The following is a 22,511-nucleotide window of genomic DNA, read 5'->3' on the forward strand; positions in this document are numbered from 1 at the left end:
TTCTCATTGTCTCCCATCAACACCCACTGTAGACATAGTTCATAGATTAAAATCCTTTTTGACTGTGGACCTCAGATTGGACTGCCTGGGAATATGGTGTTCCACAGCACAGGCTAGTTTTATCCGTTTCTGGATTTATTTTTATGCTTATTTTAAACTTCTGTAGTGAGAGATACTCTAGCAGGGTACTAAATATCAAAATGGAATTCGTCTTTACTAATGGCTTTAAAGTTAATCTGGGTTAGGGATTATAAAATTATTGATATTAGTATTTCCCTACTGTGTGATGAAAGCAACCCATGCTATACCATGCATTTAAGAAATGTCACCACTCAAATCCCAAGATGGTCTTCCTCCACAATTCCAATGGCCAAATCTTTCAGGAACAGAATGCCATCCTCTTCTTAAATAATAATGTTAGATATAGTACTATTTTTTAGAGTTGCTTGAGGGATTGTTTTCTCGGTTTTTTTTTTTTTTTTTGCGGTACGCGGGCGTCTCACTGTTGTGGCCTCTCCCATTGCGGAGCACAGGCTCCGGACGCGCAGTCTCAGCGGCCATGGCTCACGGGCCCAGCCGCTCCACGGCATGTGGGATCTTCCCGGACCGGGGCACGAACCCGTGTCCCCTGCATCGGCAGGCGGACTCTCAACCACTGTGCCACCAGAGAAGCCCTGTTTTTTTTTTTTTTTTTTTGATGTTAACTGTAACAGGCCAAGTAGGAGGCATAACCAATATGAGAGGAAGATCAACTTGCCTAGGGCCACAGATACCACAAATAAAAGACAATAATTTTAACACATATTTAATATTTTACAGGTTCTAGGCAAGATTCTATGAAATTTCACATACGTTAAAATCACCATAACAACTGTGTGAAGAGAATATTATTAGCCCCATTTTATGGATGAGGAGACCGAGGCTCAGTAAGATTAAAAGCAACAGAACACAGGTACAAACTCAGGTCATCTGACCCCAATCCCAATATTCTGTGTAATCATCACGATTAAAGTAACATGTATTAGGTACTTGCTCTATGCCATCTTCTCTGCTAAGTGTTTTATATAAGTCATCTCATTCCCAGCATAATGTCCCTAGAAAGGAATATCACTGGCTAACATTCACAGATTCAGAAACAGGTTGATCAAGGTCACACAGCTGATAAGCAACCCAGCTAGAACTTGAAATCTGAGTTTAGAACTAACACTCTTTATTAATATATTTTGCTGCCTCTTAAAGGATAGTGCAATCCTAAAAGTGAATTCAGTTACAGGTATTTGGACCTTATTCAGGCAATATCTATGTGATAAGGTGAGGGAGAAAATCCATTCTCTTGGGGAATCAGACAGCAAGCACACATTGAAATCTCATTAGAAATTAGTTATAGGAAATAATACGTTTAAATGTTTCAGTATATCATCCTCCTCCACAAAAAGGACACTTCCATTTTCGCTTAATATCCTATCCTTAATTAGCAATGACAAGAGCCTCAATTATGGATTGCTTCCTATATGTGCCTAAAGCCATGCTTAGAAATTTATATAAAATATCTAATTTAATCCTCACAACCAGACTATTAAGTCTATGATTTCTTCCTGTGAATCAAGGGAACAGTATACAAAGCTCAAAGAACTCGAACAGGTACTAACCTACCTAGTTAAGGGAAGCAGAGCAATTCTGGCCCACAAACACCTTGGAAGCTAATCATCTCTGCCTTTCACATGGAAGCCACAGTTGTGAGATTATTCAGCAGTCACCTGGTGAGATGTAATGCATTTATCTGATACGACTGTGGGAAATGTGCTATAAAAATAAACCCAGTGTGCCTTGCTTGTTGTGCCGAAGAAACCTCCCTGGACAGTGTGAGTGGATAAAATATTGAAGAAATATTGCTGCCCATGATTAGAGTTAGAGAGATGGAAAAAAATGAAGCATATATTTGAGAAGGGGATAAACAGCCACAGACTTCCTTACTTTTGTCCAGAGAACGTGAGCAATTCAGCAAAGAGCTCACTAGCCTTCCTCTGTGTAAAACTGTTGCTAGATGTTAACTTGCCGGGGCTGCAGGACCCAGCACCTCCTGCATGTATACCCTGTCAATGGAATGTGAGCAAAGGTAATGAATGTCACTTCTGGGATGGAGTGATTAAGAGCAGAGCCTCTACACCCTTTTCTCCTCTGTCTTCCAATTACATTCCAAAGGCTTTGAGGCCCTAGGAAATAGAGTCAGGACACAGAAGAAGCATGGGCTCCTAATTCACTTCATGGAGAAAAGATCTCAGCAAATAAAAAATATCATGTTGGATTATGTCCTTAAAAGCACAAACTCTATTAGATAGATTTCCATCTTGGGCAGGTGAATACTCAAATACATAATAAGACTAAATAAAATATTTTTCTCCTGATATTCTGTTAAGACTATAATGATACTTGTCCAACTGTACAATAATTATGTGGTAACCTCTATGACTCCCCTCAAGACTGGGAGACCCTCCAAGGTAATGATAATGACTTTTTCACCTTTCCAGCTCAGCACCTAGATCAATACCAGGTATAGTATCCACAGTAACAAATATTTTGTGAATATATAAATGATGTGTAAATAGATGAATACAAGTATGAATAAATGAGTGGAGAGACTGGAGTATACAGAGAATAAAACAATTATTTTCATAACAAGACCACACAAATTACTTTCCATTTGACTTTAGAATGCATTTTTGAACTTATATTTAAATGTGGGTGTGTCAAAATCAATTCAAAATCATTCAAATAATAGAATTAAGTCAAACCATCAGAGGTTAAAAAAAAGAAAAGAAAAAAGCTTGTCTCTTTTGTTCTTCATCCTCAATTTCTCTCCCTAAACCTTTCTGGCTTAGGCAAAGCACCAACCTAACTTGAATTGTCCTTTTTCATTCAAAGTGTGTTACCTTCCTGCTGAGTGTCTTAAGTAAAAGATAAAGAATAAATATGTTCTCAGCTCCTGTGAGGCTGCACGTTTAGTCTAGGTAAAGAAAGGGTAAAATAGAGAAGTTTGCCATTTTTTTATATTACTTTCAAAGTTCTTCAAGGCTGTTTTAAGTCACATACCTGAATCAGAGGGTACCAAGCAGTTTGCTTAGGTATACAGTTCTGAATCTAATGTTTGTAAGTGGGACATGAGATAATGATTCCCTCAACCCTTGGGGCTGCCTGGTACAGCCTGGGTTACCCAGAACCCTGGAACTATTCACATTCAGCCACAAATAGCCTCTCTAGGGTCTCCCAGGAAGGTTACCCGAGAGAGTGAGTCAGACAAAAGGTCAAAAGTGGTCTCGGATGGCAGACACAGTGAGAAACGCCACACCCATGGGTCCATCAAAGTTCTCTCGCCGTTCAACCAGCGGGCATCAACTTGTGCAACAGCCAGCGGCGAGTATGCCAATGCTCATGGTGAACAAGAGATTGCTAGGACTGCTACAAGAACTAATGATCCAGAGCAAAGATACAGCAGGTCAGGGGCGGGAGTCCCAGGAGACCTTGTCAGCGTGGCTTTAGGTGGTTACCCGCCCATCTCTGTCTTCATGTAAAGATGATATGACCGCCTAGTGGATGTGAAGGCTCTACCACAGTCTGTGCCTTCTACCATCATTATTGGGACATACCTTATAAAAGCAACCACCAACTTGGAACGAAATCAGTCTCATACACATCATCAGATGATACTGCAATGAGTTTTTGTGTGCCAAAGAAAGAAGAAACTAGATTCTTTTAAAAACACTGGCTTGAAAATTTTTGATCGTAAAAATGATTAAAATTTTCTTGTCTAATGTGACGATCAAAAATAGATGTTATTAAAACACTGATTAGAATTACAGTCACAACTTCAAGAATAAGACCTGGTAAGCAAAACAAAACAAACAAAAAAACCAAAAAACACTTGTTTGTGGAAGCAACTACAAGTTTCTCAGTAAAAATCCTGAAAAGCATTACTTGAAAATTATGTAAATTAAGTATTTGATATCTTCCCCAATACTTTATACTTTATTATGGCTTGTTATTTTAAATTTTTATTTATATTAGTTGCTTTACTTTATCATTGTTTAATATAAAGGCTATAAAATTTTTACCAAGCTCCATTTAGATCCCCTCTAGTTTATTCTAGTATAGCATACACGTATCATTTAATAAGTGTGCCATGAAGTGAAAACAGTAAGCAGTAGTATCTAACTATATAAACAGCATATTAATATTCACAACTAGACAATGTGTTCTAGAGTCGAAGGGGGCAGAACCCAGAAGGTACCCTTAGCCTACTGATTAGGTAAATATTCAATTTAAGATGATATATTCCCTAGACCACACAAAAAATAGATACCAGTGTAATAATAAGATTTGAGGTCTGTAATTTTATCTAGCAATGTAGCCCTTAAGGCAGCAATCGCTGGTGTTTCATGAATTAATTGCCTACCGTGGAGCTTTTCAACATAGAATACAAATTAATCCCACACACCTTACTATTATAAAATTTACTTACATTTTTCATGACACATGCGGAATCTAAAGATTTATAAATATGGAGTAGATGATGCTTTCCATTTAAATTTGGCATCAAGCTATCGCTCTGAGCCCAAAATAACAATGCAGACAACGCTGGTTTAAAAAAAATCCCAGATTTACTTAATTTTGGCTGTTTGTTCCTTTGCCTAAGTGTTTGGTTTTTTCTTTTTTTTTTAATCTTACTCTATAAAGCCAAGCCAAAGTTCTTTATTCGAAGAATCAGATTTTTTGACTGATGGTGAAGCAGATGGATCACAAAATTAGGAGGTAGGACAACTGGATATTTCTGATTACAACTCTTTTACAGATTTGTTTGCTTGAGTATGGTTTTTTGCTTCTTATTTGAGCTAGAGTTTCCTCATCACTAGAATGAAGGTTTTCATTAAATATTTCTGAGTGTTCTTTTGAGCATCATGTGAATTTGTGATCCTGTCTAACTTGTTGCAGAAAAAATTTAAATGTATATAATCTTAGAAGTATTTATACTAGTTATAAATTCAAACAAAGTAGGGATTTTAAACGCTGAATTATCCTGATTTTATGCCATGCTGCCACTAATAAACAAACAGCAAGTTCCCTGATAGTAATTCTCTATTATGGGATATTGACATATTTTGGGATTTGGAGGTTGGATTGACCTCCCCCTGTTTACAAGACACAACTTTCTGATTTGCCACCTGCTATGTCTCCTATTCATCTTTTTGTAAGACTTTTTAAACATTAAGCAAAACCCTCATGGTACAGAATTTCCCACAAGTGGCCCACATTTGAACAGCAGAATTCAACTGAGACTTGAGGATGGGCCACATGCAGCACACCCTGCTGACATGTTTGTCTACCCACGTCCCTCCTTTTCTCACTGCCTGGTAATTGAAGTGTTTTTTTGTCAGTGGTGTCAAAGCCTGTCTCCTAGGCTGTCTTATTATTTTTAAATCCCCGACAAGTCCACCACAGTGATCCAGCTCCTTGCACTTTATAGGTGCTCAAGATCTACTGGCCAAGCCAACACAACTCTCTCAGTTTCTCTAGACTTGCAGGTTCTTAACTGCAGACCCTAGGGTGACTGGGAGACACAGCAGCTGGCCTGGAAGAAACTGTGCATAAACCACAGATTTTTACTTATGCAGCTTTGTGCATTAATTCTGGATAAGCACATGATAGAATGTCATATGTGTGAATTTTATTTTTCAGGTGTAGTGATGGTGGGAAAGAGGCTGGTAATAGCTATTGTAGACCACACTGCATTACAAAAAATCTGATAAATCCAAGCAATTCAGTTCAAAATGGTCAATTAAGGGGGAAAATGCAGTCATTTAACTTGATACTTCTACATGATACCTTAAGTCCCTCACAGACTCCACCACAATGAAAGCGAAAAGAGTTGAACGAAGGTAGAGGAAGATTTTCTTTAAGGTCCACTACTTGATTTCTTTTAGCTCCTAAATATGTGGGAAGCAGTAAAGCATGGTGCTCAGGCCATTGTACTCACCTGATCTTGGAGTTGGGCAGTGTAATTTGTGCACTGGCTGAACAGATGGATAACTGATCATAGGCAAATTCTTAACTTTTCTCTTCCTCAGTGTCTTCATCTGTAAAATGGGGATATTATTGGTACTTACTTCTTAAGAGCTTTGTGAGGATTAACTACACTAATCCATGGACAAGAGACATGTTGTCTACATAACAGGTGCCCAATAAGTTACAGTGATTGTGTTGTGTTGTTGATAATGCCCATGACAACAATGATGGCATGTGTCTATTTTTATCATTATAGTGTGATTACACGTCATATATGTTGTATCTCCTTGTTCTGAGATTAACATAGCCTCTTTTAGAAACCACCAAAAGGCTCAACAGTATTGGTGAGAAACATCTGTGAGCAACAAACATTCAGACACAAACATTCAATTAAGATGACCGCTTCCAGAAGCAGTCTCTGAAGCATGTCTGATCTAGAAGGGATGCCCCCATGCACTTCCTGCTGGGAGAGAATCTTCTATTGTTGCTAGTCAGGATCATTCCCTGTTGGTTTAAATTAACCTGAAAGATCCTCAGCAGTTTAGGTATGTTTAGCTCAACATCGCAGATTGTTTATACCTGTGATGCAGGCACGTCAAAAAAACAACCACTGAGCCACTGGCTTAGGGTTTCCAGCTGAAGCTACAGCGGTTCTTTTCTGTAAGCACAGGAAATCAGCCAAGCTCAGTTTGCTTAAGACATTCAGGTAAACCGTTTGCTTGGTCAGAGCACTCTCTCCCAGGAACGACCAAGATATTCTGAATCATTTACTTCTTTCCCATTTGCCATTCTTTTCATGAGGTGGATTCCCCAATCGTAAACACAAAGAAAGTGTTTAATCAGAAGCAGCCAGAAGTGATTGGTGATAACTGGGATTTAATGGCTCAATCTCAAATGTAGTTTCAGTTGTTTCACCAGAGATTTTTCAGATTCTTGCTATGAGAGTTTGGCAGAAGACAATAAAAATCATGATTTCCTCACTTTTTTCTGATGTTTTGCTATGGCACTAAATAATATGTTCAGTATTCCCCTGGAAATATATAAAGCACTTTACGTGGTGTGTTCATCATTTGCCTCTGACTAAAATGTCCAAATGACTGAGAATTAATGAAAATCATTATGGATAGGAGCAAAGGATATGTACCAAGATGTTCACTAAAGCATTGTCTACAATTGTGAACATGAAAACATATAAACTGTATAACAACAGACATGAAATATTTACTACTACATGGTCTACTATGAAACCATTAAAATAATGATGTAGAAACAAAAAAATGTGAAAAATGGGTTTTACAATAACACACTAATATTAGATTATTTAGTTATTATTCTGGGTCCAACCAGAAGAAAAACAAACAGTAATTTGAGCATGGAAAGTGTAATGAAAAAACTATTAATTATGAAAGAGGATTAGAGTACGGAAGGAATGCCAGCGACAAGTAAAGAGAACGCCAAAACACACAGTTAGCAGAAACAAGGAGAGCTGCTAACCCTCCAGTTGAAAAGAAGACCTCCTCCTCCCTGCCCACAGGACTGAGGTCCAGACCCGGTTGAAAAGAGCATGACTGTGGCTCACTGGACGGTAAAGAAGCTGCTGTGGAGTCTCATGGTGGAACTTTCTGGAAATATGCCCTCTGTAAGTTGCTGGAAATCCACATTCTAGGGTTCAGTAAAACTATGCACGGGGAGATTTCTAACCTGAGGCGCTACTCCAAAACTTCTTGATAGAAGATGCTGACGGAAGCTGTCGTCCACTGCTCTCTCTGCGCACTGCTGAAGCCGACTACCGGAGAAGTTGTGAGCCCCGGAAGCAGGACTGAGGACGCCCTCAGAGCTGCAGGAGTGAGTGGGTGCTGAAGAGGCCACCAAGAGCCTTCCCAGCAAGCACCGGGGCATCACGAAGCAACACCTTCCTCAGGTGCCATCAATTAGGAAAGCCTAACATCACACAAGCTGGCCAAGGAAAAACTATTTAAAGGACCCATAGCACTTTTCACAGAGCAAGTAACAAAAGAGTGAATTTCGAGCTGAGAGGTGGTAGTCAATGTTACCTCAAGAAAAATTAAATTGAAACGGAGTTGTTTTTTTTTTTTGCGGTACACGGGCCTCTCACTGTTGTGGCCTCTCCCGTTGCGGAGCACAGGTTCCGGACGCTCAGGCTCAGCGGCCATGGCTCACGGGCCCAGCCGCTCCGCAGCATGTGGGATCTTCCCGGACGGGGGCACGAATCCGCGTCCCCTGCATCGGCAGGCAGACTCTCAACCACTGCACCACCAGGGAAGCCCTAAAAAGGAGTTTTTATCACATAATCAGTGAAATGCAAATTCAAGCAATAAGATGCCATTTTTGACTAAAAAACAAACTGACACAAAGAGTATATAATATTAAAACGTTAACAATGGCTCTCTTTGGGTGGGAAATTACCAGAGAATTTCTCATTTTTCTTGGAGCATTGCCATTTTCCTACAATATAAATGTACATAGATTTACAATGCACAAAAATAAAATACAATTATCAACTCAGCTACCCAATAAACTTAACTTTTACTCTGTATTTAATTACAGCATAAAATGTAAGAACAAATGCAATATGGATGCTGCATATTACAGGGACTCGATCAGTCTTACTCATTTTGTGGAATCAAGGAAAGGACCATTCAAGCGTTTCCATGAGTTTCTCTTCCATTCTACCTAAAACTCCCTCTTGCTGGAGGAATTCTGTCGATCAAATTCTAGTTATCCAAATCAACACATTTAATATATCTTACAGGGGTATTAGTGCTTTGTGTGTGGGGGGGGGAGGGGTGGTGGGTACAGGTGAAATAAGTTTAGGAAATGATCAATGTACCAAAGGGGAACAGGTTTACATATCATTGTTTCTATCTGTACATACCACACAGGTTTGTACAGAACTGCAATAGTGTTTGGATCTAGCTAGAGCCTGGATATGATTCTGCTTTACCAACCCAACAAGGAACTTCTTCTGTGCACATGATTGAATCAAGGTGAATGAACATGTTTGGGGGAAGTTTTAAAGGCCTACACAAAGCACTACAGCTCTGTCAAGTGATGTAATATAATTATAAAAGTTCTCTAAAAAAAATTTACTGTTGCCTTTCAGTCTACCTTCCTGTATTTTACTACACTACCTTATTTTAAATGTGATTTAAGGAAATGTTTTGCTCCATACTTTCTTAGTCTATCCCTCCCTTTCTTCCTCTCTGCCTTATAAAAGAATAAATACATAATCGAGCCAAAAAAAAACCCCTCCAGCTTATTTGTAAAAAAAAGCTTCAACTAGCAACCTAAGTGTCCATCGACGGATGAATGGATAAAGATGTGGCACATATATGCAATGGAATATTACTCAGCCATAAAAAGAAATGAAGTTGCTTTACTTGTAGTGAGGTGGATGGACCTAGAGTCTGTCATACAGACTGAAGTAAGTCAGAGAGAGAAACATAAATACTGTATGCTAACACATATATATGGAATCTAAAAAAAAAAAAAGCCTCTGAAGAACCTAGGAGCAGGACAGGAATAAAGATGCAGATGTAGAGAATGGACTTGAGGACACGGGGACGGGGGAAGGGTAAGCTGGGACGTACTGAGAGAGTGGCATGGACATATATACACTACCAAATGTAAAATGGATAGCTAGTGGGAAGCAGCTGCATAGCACAGGGAGATCAGCTCGGTGCTCTGTGACCACTTAGAGGGGTGGGATAGGGAGGGTGGGAGGGAGGAAGATGCAAGAGGGAGGAGATATGGGGATATATGTATGTGTATAGCTGATTCATTTTGTTATAAAGCAGAAACTAACACACTATTGTAAAGCAATTATACTCCAATAAAGATGTTAAAAGAAAATAAAAATAAGCTTTTAAAAAAAGCTTCAACTACAAAGGGACATGTTACTGCCTGCTACCATCAATATAATACCTAACAATTTATCATTGACGCTGTAAGAAAGTTAGTGGTGTACCTAAAACCATCTTTTATTTTAAATATCCCTTGTTGTGCTAGTAATGATTTTCCTTTATTATCCTCAAGTCATATATTTAAACCTAAAGAGAAAAACCCAATTTCACTCCTCTAAATTATTCTACTGTAACCACATGTACCCTAACTGTAGGAGATGCTTGAGCCATTTTCTACTTAAAATTCTGAAAGACTCGTGCTCACATAATCCCCACTGACACTTTTGTGCCGGGAGCCGTGTAGGAAGTGCCTTTGAGTCTCAGCACGGACGAGACCCATAGTGCCAAGCAAAGCTGGTACTGTCAGGTACAAATATGGAGAAGCAAAGCTCTCCTCTGCGTGGTTCCCCTTGTTCCCCCCTGCTTTTGCTTAAGGTGATTTTTATGGGATTGCTATTAGTGTTGGGAAATATTTCCAGCTCCGATGGAGGGTTTAGGGAAAGACCCCAACTTAGGGTAAAGCCAAAAAGATTGTAACTACTCCGGCTCCTTTAATGGCTACACCTGAAATCCCCACTCCCAGGCCAGGGCGTTGGGTTCAGGGAAATACAATAGGAGCATTTGTGTGGCAAAAGCTTACTTTAGAAGACAAATTGAATGGGTTTTGGCCCTCCTGGGGAGTTAGAGATATGTTAGGAAACACTTGGGTATGGTGGCGGGGAGGTTTTATGGCCACAGGGGATGAAAGAGACTATAAGCGATAAGAAGATTATTTAACCTGTTTAACCTGCTGATGTAATCTGTTGATGTAAATTACTTTTGTTTTATGGCTTGTGTAAGAGATTTTTTGGCATGGGAATGAGGTTGTTAAGATTGAAAATGAGATTATTTTATAGTATAAATACTTTGGAATCGTGAAAAATAAATTTGTCAGATCCTTGCATCCTCTGAGGTGTCTTGTGCTCTGTCCACGCCGACTCCGTCTCCCCTTTGGGTGAAACCTGTCCAGCTGGGGCTGGTCCCCGGCACTTTTGCAAATGACCAAAAATTTCATAAAGGCCACTGGATCAGAACAATTAGTGGGTACATCAAGTAAAAAGCAATATAAAGGGTTAACACTAAGAATACCTTGAGGGAAAAGCCTAATTGTGTGCCTCTGTAGGTAAGACATCCATATTTCTTTTAAAATGCTTTTAGGGCAATACTACAGATGCATGTTAATATACCCTGCTTGATTTAAAAAAACTTTAATGGTGGAACATATCAAATTCAAATCGCACAAGTTGCAGCGCTTGATTTTTCTTAAAAGGTCCATTTTTACTCCTTACTCTTCAATCTTGACATTACTTTTAGAATGCGTCCCCAACACCTGCCCCCTGATCCACGCAGGCAGTGATATTTCCTTACATCTATGTTTCTTTTATCACATTGCATCATAATCATTTACTTAATCAACTTTCTGCTTCACTACAATATGAGTTCTGTGAAGCCAGGATCCATGTTTTATTAAGTTTGAATCTCCAAAGTTTAGTGGATTTGCTGTTTCAACAAATATTTATTAAATGTCTACTCTTTCCCAGATGTGTGTGCTGGGTATAAATAAGGTGGCTTGTCAAAAAGAGAGATGCGGTTCTTGGGCTCATGGAATTTAGAGTTCAGTGAGGGAAACGGTAAATTAACAAGAAAACGTTCTAACAAATAATTACAAATTCATACAAGTTCTATAATATAAAAGACAAAGACGTTGCGACACATATTAACCTGGGGGAATTTCTCGGGATAAACAGGACAAGGCCACCCTTGGAGGCCACTTGGAAGCCACTTGGAAGTATGTGAGGCTCAACATAAGGGAATAGAGTGTGTGAAGTTTCTGAGTCCAGGAGAACTCAGCAGGAATAAATGGAGCAATGAAGAAATAAATGATTTGGAAATGAACACTGTGGCAACATGATGGAAAGTTGAAACATTACCTGTGTCTCTAAGAAGCTTATAAGCAGCAAGGAAATTGAGCCCGAGAATCCCCATCCTTTCCGTCCTGCAAGTCACTCAACCTATTTCTATTCTTTTTTCTTTTAACCAAGGCAGACACTGCTAATCAATCACGGCATTCTTCCCCCCTAAGGCTGGACAGAGCTTAAATTTTTTTCTTAATTCAGTGCTTCTGCCAAACATTACCACTCATTCAAAATGGGCACTCAAGATGATACCCTTTTGCCCTTCCTGATGTAAGCGGTTAATACCATTTTTACCTAATTAACAAACATTTGATATTGGCTTGAGGGGGACAAGAGGTAGCAAACTGAGCTAATATATATAAAACAGTGAAGGTTGTAAATGGATAAGCAGCCTGGCTCATTACAGGTGCTGAATTGATAGGAGTGATTATAATGATGCTGGGAAAATATGGGGCATCCAGTAATTGATGGGAGCTAGCATTTGAGGCTACTCCTGAGGGTGAGAGAAATTACCAAGTGGGAAGCACTGAGTCACTGAAGTCACTCTTTCATAACGTCATATGTTAGCTTGGGACAGCCAAGCTAATATTTTCTCAAAAATACAGAGAAAAGAATATCTTTACACTCAAGCAAAAAAAAAAAAAAAAAAAAAGATCATCATCAGAAAGGATATATGCAGTTGGAAACTAGCATCTTGACCTAGTCCTAGTATAATTAGAAATGAAACCTCATCAGCTTTACTGACTTCACCACTTAGTCCGTGTACCAGAACTTCAGCAAGCCAGAGTTAGCCAGTCTAAAACATTCAGTTTTCCCCCACCTGCACTGAGTGAACCATGCATCTTAGGTATAAAATGATAGCATTTATAATTTAGTAAGAGCTAAACCCAGAAGTACTCTAACATATTATTAAGGTTGAAAATTTCTTAGAAACCAAAGAAATACAAAGGTTTAGTTCTTATGATGACATTAATTGGAAATACGTTGCATCTACTACATGTTGAGAATCTCCTTGGATATGAATTGATGCACTGAGACCTAGCCATAGGATATAGCTACCCAATCCACTGCCTACTTGTAAGTTCTTCTGAATAAGATTTTATTATATATTGTTTCACTTTAGAACTGCCTATGTTGGGCAGAGTAGTTTGCCTGAGTTATAGTAATAGTTACCACTTTGAGTGTCTGTTTTATGTCAGTGCCGTGCTAGGCCTTTTATATATATTATTTATAATGCATACAATAACCCAGTAAAGACTGACCTGATTTCTACCTCACAGACAAGGCAACTGCAGTTCAGAGAATTTAAGGAACTTGTTCAATTTACGTAACTAAATCAATGATAGGGATGGGATTTGGATGCAGTTCTGTCTCACTCCAGAGCTCATGTCATTTTCACTACCCTTTGTTTGCACGTTAGCTCTATCTCATTCCACAGCCACACACAGATTAGGGAAAATTAGAGGACCACCCCAGACACCACATTTGTAAGGGCCTGCCTTTAGGAAGGGGGAAAGCGGGCTAGCTTGTGGGGGAGAGAGTTGTTCCCATCTGATGCTAGGGCTTGTATAGCCTCCATCAGCCCCGGAATCTCTCTGACAGCACCTGAGCAATGTATGTGATCAACACTTTCCACCTTCCTTATGGTTACATATGCTGATTAATTTTTCCTGGTATAGATGCTCATTTTAACAAGTCACTCGTAAACAGGGCCAGGTGTAGGGCCCATTTCCTGCTCCACCCACTTTATTGAAGCCAAATACTCCATTTATATCCTTCCCGAGTTGTATCTCACAGTTATAGACAGTAGGCACTGCGAGTCTTAAGCATGAATAGATTGACATAAAAGCATTCTCTCTTCACTAAAAGGAAAAAAAAAAAAGTACACTTACTCGGTGATAATATGGCAGGAAGCCTGCTATCTATCTTTATAAACAGGGTACCGAGGTATAATTATTCCACTTTAGCTCACAGATGCTTTCACTCGTTTCCTGATTTTCGTTTTGTTTTGTGCGGCTCATGACAGACCAATCCATTTTTGCAGAGATCAGGCCCTGCAGCTCAGGGCCGACTCTCATAGATACTCTGAATCAAGTACAGAGATGAGCAGCTGGGAAGATGGGGGAGGTGGTCAGGGAGGCAGGGAGACCTGAACAGATGAGTAACGGGGACCAAGAGGAGGACAGAGGCTCCATACATGATTAAACATGAATATGGGCCCTCTGGCCAACCAGATGCATCATCTTTATGCAACTGGAATGTCCCCTCTTCCCACACCTCCCTAGGCTACACAGAATGCTTTGACTGATTTTTATTGACAGCTCAGCATGTGCTATAACAGCAGTAGCACACCGAGTAGAACAGGTTGACAGTGTGGCAGATACCGCCATCCCTTTCCAATGTGTGTAGGCTTTCTGAGCAGGCCGTGGGCGTCCTGTGCACCTCACTCCTTTTCTAGCAGAGGCCAAGCGATGCAGACATTAACTATGCACCTAAATGAGACTCCTAATGAGACAGAGCAGGACCCTATGATCCTTTCCCCTAACCATGTCCTCTGCCTGCTTTTTGTCTGTGGAAAAACTTTAGCCAAAAATTAAGTTTAATCAGAGAAGTGAGAAAATGCAGAAGCAAAAAATAAAAGCAGTCAAACAGGACAAAACAATAATAATCAGTAAGCAAAGTTAAGGACCTTTAGTTCCTCCTCAGTGGCTATAGATAATATTCTGAGCCATATCCTGTGAGCTGTGTGAAACCCCACTAGGTGAAGAAGTTAAGTACCTGATGACCAGACTGTAGGCATGACATAAGCTGCCACAATTCACAATTCTGAGAACTGGCCTCAAAGAAATGAGAACGAACCAACCCTGGAACTGAAGACTAACTGTACTTAAAACAATCAAGACGACACTGGTCAGACCACCGATGACCAATTTCAAGATGACGGTCAGAGCTGACTGTGCTGTTTCTGCGTGTAGCCCCCCTCCCTCCGTCTATAAAAGCTCTTGCCCCCTGATTGGGTGGGTGCAGGGAGTTGGCCTTCGGACAGGCGTCCTCCCTCCCACACCCCCTGGTCGCTGGCACCCAAAACAAAGTAAACTTTCCTTTCCACCAACCTTGCCTCTTTACTTGCTTTTGAGCGGCGAGCAGCTAGACCCCACTTCCGGTTACACTAACAGGAAAGGCAGAGAGAAAAAATCATTTAAAAACATGATGTAGAGAACAAATGTATGGACACCGAGGGGGGAAAGTGGCGAGGGGAGGGTGGTGGTGGGATGAATTGGGAGATTGGGATTGACGTATATACACTACTATGTATAAAATGGATAACTAATGAGAACCTGCTGTATAAAATAATAAATTAAATAAATTTTAAAAAATTAAAAAAAAACCGTAAGTGGCATTTTATGCACCAGTTCAAATAAGGGGGAACCTAATCATTGTGAATGATAAACAAGTTTGTGAAAAACCCACTGCTTATTAGAACAGCACGCTCCATGTAAAAAGAAATTTTCTAATGGTAAATATAGCAGAAGGCTACAATTAAAACCTTTCAATGATTGCAATCCATAGAAAAGCCATTTAGTGATAAATTGGAGAGCAAGAGGAGACTATCACCTGTTTAAGCTTCCACTGATTCTATCAAGTTGTTTGCCTGGCAGTATCTAGGCTATGATGGAAAAGCTGAGAAAAACTCATTTTTCCCCTATCTAAATATTATTAATTGCAAGCATTCATTTTGAAAGATTTGTGGCTCTTTGGGAGAAAAGGATCTGCTTGACAACTACTAATTATACTTAATAATAAATAATACTTATCACTTACATAATTTCATATTTAAATCCTTTCACAGATTTTGTTTCCTCATATGGAATATCAGTGCAACTTGACTGCATATAATGTTATGATATTTCTGTGAAAACAGCCCCAAGTAGTAAGCTTTCATAAGAAAATTGGGGCCTTACTCTTATCTATATTAACAAGTGTTAACAAATCATTAGAATTTCCTTTTTCAGCACCTGAAGAGGCGGGCAGTATTGAACAACTATCTGAGGAGCACTGAACTGACTTTTTGGCAAAACACCCAGTTAACGCCAAAACTGTGCAAAAATATTTAGAAGAGGCAGAGACATGAGGCAACAAGATCAATGAGAGACGTATTAAATTAAAAGAAATGCCTATCTCTCTCTATCTGCCTACCTATCAACAGGGTGAAAACAAAAGAGCAAAACAAATGAAATCAATATACTTAATAGAGTTGTGAATGTAAAGGTCTGAATATAGTTTTAAAAAATTGTACGAGTTGGATATTTGACCTAGTGAGTACATGTGTAGAGATTTATTCTAAGGATTTCACAGAAATCTAGGTACCATGGCACTAATTGGAATACTATTTGTAAAAAAGAAAAACTTGGAAATAATTTGTTTCCAACAATAAGGCATTGTTTAAATAAGTGATATCATATGTTGAAATATTAAATAATTTTAAAATTTTCTAAATGAGGAATATTAGATCATGTGGGAAATTGTCATAACATTAGGTGAAAAGGTACTAGAAATTAAAATTATATAAACAGTATATCTTAGCCTTATTAAATAATGTATAAAATATATGTAAATATATATGTTTATATAAATATATATGCTTATATATGTGGGAAAATGCAAAAATGGAAAAGATAATATTTATCTCAGAGTTCTGCAAGTGTATTTATATTTTTCCTTTACATTTTTCTGTATTTTATAATTTTTCTACCCTAAAATATTAATTTAATTACTATATATTTTTGAACAACTCTATTTTTAAAAATTGTTTTTACATATAGAGTGGTCACGTGTTTGCTTAACAGAGTGCAAGTGAAAAATAAAGGCTGTTTTTGTGGTTCTCATGATGTTTAAAAGACTAAAACAAGTTCTGAGACCTCGAAGTCTACTTTGGCCACACAATTCCACATCTAGTCTGGGAGCTCATCATAAGACTATCAAGCAACTGGGTGAAAAAGATATTTGCTGCAACACTATTTATAATAGGAGAAACAAGGAACCAACATTAAGGTCTACCGAAAGGGGGTTTATGAAATGAATGGTGGTACAGCCACTGCCTAGAGCTACAGCTATTAAAATGATCATGTTCCGGGAACACAAATTCACCCAGGAGGGGCTGTTCTTGAAGGCTGTTTGCATCAAACAGGAAACCCTGACGATGAAGCTCTCATTGGAGAAAACCTCCCAGGGCATCAGATGTACCTGCGCTTCAACTTCCCTCACATCCAGGTAAGGCTGCACACCAAGTATCACCAGACTGTCCACTTTTCAGGAGAAGTTGCAACATGCCTAGGCTTTTCAGATGTTGTGCAGGCCCGGGGGTGGGACTGGGGGGTAGGAAATAAAATGTCTATGGGCTGAATTTAACTAGTCAGCCAAGAGTTTGCAAACTTTGATGCAGAATTAAATTTATAACTATGTAATAATGTCCAATGCTTACATTAAATTTTAAAATGGGTTTAAAACATTAGTTTTTTTTTAGGTTAACTACGTGTATATGTTAGTATGTTTGTGTGATGTTCACACAAACGAACATACACACAATATAGTGAGATAAAAAGCAGAGATGAATGGATCTGAAAGTACTTTTCTTTGGGTAATGGGTTATTTTGAATGACTTCAGGGCTTTTTTTCCATACTACTCTATATCTATATTCTATTATATAAAATATTGTATATTTATACTATTCTGTATTTTTATTTTTGAAACAAACACATGCAGATTTTATGATATAAGAATTAGACAATTATACTTAGTAGAAATATAGATTTCCTTTTTTGCATATGTTGTCTCATTCTGTCTCAAAAGGACCATGTCAGAAGCACTAGATCCAGTTCTGAGCATTGCCTTTTTGGGAGTATTTTAGAAAACAAAAGCAAGTACAAACATCAATAAACAAGATGGGGAAGGGCCTAGACATATTTTCACAGGATTTTTAGGAAAAAACATTAGATGTTTTCCTGAAGAAAAGTAGACTTCAGTTGTGTGATAATGGACTACAAAGATGTGAAGTGCAAACATGGGTATTTGAAACTCAAATATTTTTCTCTGTAGTTCCATCAGGTCAAGCTAAGACCAATGGGTGACATGCTTCAGGAAGGCAACTATAAGGAAGTACTTTGTAGAAATTATAGCTGTTCGTATGCTGGATGACTTAACTCACCAAGTAGAGCATTCAAGATACGAGGAGTGCTCAAACAGAGGCCAGATTACCAGTACTTTTATAGCATGAATTCTTACATTGGATGAGGTGATAAAACAGATGACATCAACTTCTAAAATCGAGATCATATTTCCCTTTAAGTCCTAACACTATGATAATATAATCTCAGTTATGGTATAAAGCAGGTAACTGATTTGAGAAGGGTACTGAGTTTGAGGACATATTGACTGATTCATTCCACAAATACTTTACTAACGGACTAGGCTAAGGGCCTGGGATCCCATGAAACAAAATGCCAGCAGAAGTGGATCTCTTTAATGAAACAAAGTATGTGGAAGACAAATCATTAAATGATTACTTACAGTAAAGCATGCAATGTATCCTGAAATAGGATATATAAATGACTATATGTCCAGGGCTTGCCCCAAGAGCAAGTCTTCTCTAAGTGGATTATTTTCTTTTCTCTTTCTTTACCTTGTCTTCCCCACTTATACCTCTACTCTCTGCTTCAGTGAAAGATATTTCTCCTTTCCACTTCTAGCTGAAAAAAACCAAGTCTCAGGTGTCAATTTACTATGTAACTGTGGGTCCCTCTCTGTATTACAAAATAAGACCCAGGGGCCAGTGAGTCCTGATATCATGACCTCCGAAAGGGTCACAAGGGATCTCTGAAAATTTCAATAGTTTTAGAGTCTTTTCTACATCTTTTCCAATGATTCAGGTATGGAGGTTTCTATATCTTGGGCCTAGAATTCCTTCTGAGTGGCGAGTCGATGTGGTTTTAGTGCTTATATCCTATAAGTTCTTTTAATTAGTGTCTTATAGCCTCCCAAAGTGTTTATATATATATGACTGGCCACCATTTAAAATGAAAAAAATAATTTACATTGCTGCTTATCCTCATCGAGTTGCCCATTTAAGAAGCAGAACTACACTATCAGAGCATCCACTTTTGTAATACCTTAGCCATAGTATTTTAACATATATAGTAGTTCTCAATATTTACAGTGTATTGGAAGCACCATATTAGTCAGGATACTCCAGAGAAACAGAACCAATAGGAGATATATAATAAGTATAATGTAATATATGTAATTACTTTAACATATGTAATTGATATTAAACATATTAAATATTAAGTATATTGTATATTAAATATAAGCTGGAAACTAGGAAATCCAGGGCTGTAGTTTTCAGAACTGACGTAAGCCACAGTCAGAGGGCAGGGGATCAGATCAAACACTCAGGCAGAGAGAGCAAATTCTCCTTTCCTCTGACTTTGTATTCTTTTGGGGCCCTCAAGAGATTGGATGAGGCCCACCTACACTGGGGAGGGAAATCTGCTTTATGCCATCTACCAATTCAAATGCTAATCTCATCTGGGAACACCCTCACAGACCCACCCAGAAATAATGTTTAGCAAAGTATCTGTGTATCTCAGGATATAGTTGGGTTGACAGTTAAAATTAACCATTACATTCTGCAAACCTTAAAATATACCAATGCCTCAGTCCAACCCCCAGAAATTTATATTTAATTGGTATAAATTACAGGCTGGGCTTTAAGATTATCAAAAGCTCCCCAGGAGATTTTAATGAATCACCAAAAGTTAAGAACCATTAACATCATAGAACATTTCTTTCCTGATGAGAAATCAGGAAGTGCTTCTCACTTTTAGTGTTGATGCCCTGGGAGAGATATTATCTACCTCTGTAAGGTGCCTTCAGAGTATCCCACTGTACCCCATGTAGTCAGTATTTTCAAACAGGCCACTGCAAACATGTGCCTCCAAGTCTGGTAAAAGTCAATCCAAATATTTTTCCCCAATATGGTAGTAGACGGGTAGAATTTCTTTTATGATCACCACGTTGTATGGTAGGCATAATTATTCCCATGTAGAGGGTAAACTGAGATTCAGAGAAAAATAGGGGTGCATATTGCCAAAAAGCTAGCGAATGTAAAAAATTAGGAAAAGGTCAAGTTTTCTGATCCAATTTAAATAAGTAGTAGGTATCATTATTTTATTTATTCCACAGATACTACTGTCAGGGGTGAGTAGAAAAAAAGCAAATGAATAAAAATGTAGTCAGCCTATGAACGGGAAGGTTAGCTAGCATCCTTCACACAAAAGACCTGATATGTATTCGACCACTAGAGAGGTTTAGTCAGCTGTATTTACAGTCCCATAAATGGAAAGAAGCATCATGACAAAAGGAAATTCTATGAATCCAGGAAAAAACACATCAAATTAAATAAATAATTCACAGGCAGAGCAAAGATTACAGAGTTGGTTCTGATAACAATGTATCTAAAATAAGTGGTGATGTGTTTCTCCAACCACACAGGCTGCCAGTCCAGGTGCAAAGGAAAATAAATAAAACTATTATAGATCTAGTAAAAGTTAAACAGACAATAAAAACCAACAATGGAGATGAATTTTAAGTTGGTGATTCTTTGAACAATCCTCAAAAGATTTCATTTGCTCTGTTAACACAATGTCAAGTCCATTTTAGAAATAAAAGAACATTTTTCTGCTTGCTAGAGTTTTAGACATAAATCGTCAAACTGTATTAAATCAAGATGCTTCTAGAATCATAGAGCTAAAGATCATCAAGGATTATTAAATAACTATAGTCACTCCCTCCTTTTACAGGTGAGAAAACCAAGGTGGTAAATGACTGTGTGATGGGCTTAAAGTCCACATGATTCCCATCAGTGGCCAAAACAAGATTAGAATGCAGGTCTCCCATTTCCTCTTCACTTAATTATTCATCATTCTTTAGTCATTTTGAGCACAACTAGTGCACTGCTGTTTGAAACCTGACCTTTCCAATGGCAGTCAAAATGCCATACTTTAATAGTGCTTCCATTGTCTTTGACCAGAATATTAAATAACTGGCAATCATGTTCTGAGCTTCTTTCCAGATGAATTATATGTTAAGCTCTATTTCAGTATTGATTTGTAATATACTTTAAAGCATGTTGATCTTCCTCTGGTCTCTTCTTACAGTTCTGAGCTACATGAATGCTAGAGTTCCTAAAATTTGTGATTTTCTGAATGGCCATCTCTACTATGTCCACCAACCCAACAATAGTCAGTGCTTGTTGCTAGACAGAAAAAAAAAAGTTAATAAATTTACAAGTGAAATCCTGTGTTCATTTTTTTTTAATGAAAAACAGAAACCTATTTGATTTAGAATCTAAACCCTAGAAGCATACATAGGGCTTAAAGAAATGTATGATTCTTCTATGGAATATTGGAGAATTCTTGTTTAATCAATGGAAGCACATCGTTAGTTTACTCAGGTCCCTAAAAAGGTGGAGGACCTCACGTAAAAGAAACAAGTGACTATCTTAGTTAATGTAAATAGAAATGCATTTCCAGCTTATTTATGGTTGTTCATTTCTATACCATACAGTGGTCTGTTTCTCAGGACATCAGTATAAAAGGCAAATTGATAGGTGAGAAGGATAAGTGGTATAATAAAAAAGTTAAAAGCATGGGCTACATGACATGGACAAGTTACTCAGCCTTTCTAATCTTCTATATGCACATCTATAAAACAGGGAATAAAACATATTACAAAGAGATATGCTTCTCCTCCCACCATGCTTTGGCCTTCACATGTTTGAGAGGCATAGGAGATCCAGTGCCTTTCCCCTCCGTCCTATTCTTGGAAGAGGAATTGTTAATGTTATTGGTCAGTAACTAGAACACTTATGGAGCAATGGGTAGAATTATTACATTTGAAAGTGACAAACGTGTCACAAGGTTCTGTCCCAGTAGCTCAGCTTATGATTCACAGAATAAGGCATGTTAGCTTAAGCTTGTCCCATGACCTAGTCATCTGTGATTTGGGGGCAAGAGAAAGAGAGAAGGAAAGCCTCAATTAGAATTCCAAAATGAAGTAACAGCGGCTAGCTCACTAGTAATAAATAATACTTTGGTCTTTTCTGATTATTGTTTCTTGTGTATGGATCCCTTGGCAGGAAACTTAACCACCCACTTCAGAGGTCTGTTATGAAGTCCAATATGGTATAAAAAAGTGCACAGTGCAGTGCCTCATATGCAATAAGCTGTCAAAGAATATTATCTAGATGACCTTGGATTTGCACTTAAATGTTTGTTATTAAATCAGTTTGCATGGGACTAGTATCCAGAGCCTCAGGATAAAGTAGATTCATGTGAGTTAATAAATGAAAAGCTCTCTGAAATTCTAGATGGCAGATCATGCTAACTCAGGTAAGTGGAAGCTGGTGGCTGGGCGTTCCCTCAGGACATGTGTTTTGATGGAATGAGGACTCAGGGTGTAGAAACCAGCTTGGCAGTGGATGGTAAACCATTGCCCAGCACATGCTGCCTCCTGTTA

The 22,511-nt window shown here is 38.4% G+C and overlaps 1 protein-coding gene across 41 annotated transcripts in view; it reads right to left on the minus strand.

The window, feature by feature from the left end:
• LOC115850451 (metabotropic glutamate receptor 7-like) overlaps window positions 1-22,511 on the minus strand; it is a 151,950-nt gene that overhangs the window by 66,351 nt on the left and 63,088 nt on the right. For 5 of the 41 annotated variants that reach the window (XM_070043498.1, XM_070043495.1, XM_060285829.1 and 2 more), the window contains exon 4: window positions 6,029-6,128. The exons of 11 other annotated variants lie outside the window; for them this stretch is intronic. In XM_070043498.1, coding sequence (XP_069899599.1) covers window positions 6,029-6,128 — 100 coding nt within the window. 25 more of the 41 variants (XM_070043491.1, XM_070043494.1, XM_070043492.1 and 22 more) reach the window with 19 other exon arrangements.

Source organism: Globicephala melas, chromosome 1 (assembly GCF_963455315.2).
Source record: "Globicephala melas chromosome 1, mGloMel1.2, whole genome shotgun sequence".
Classification (NCBI taxonomy): Eukaryota; Metazoa; Chordata; class Mammalia; order Artiodactyla; family Delphinidae; genus Globicephala; species Globicephala melas.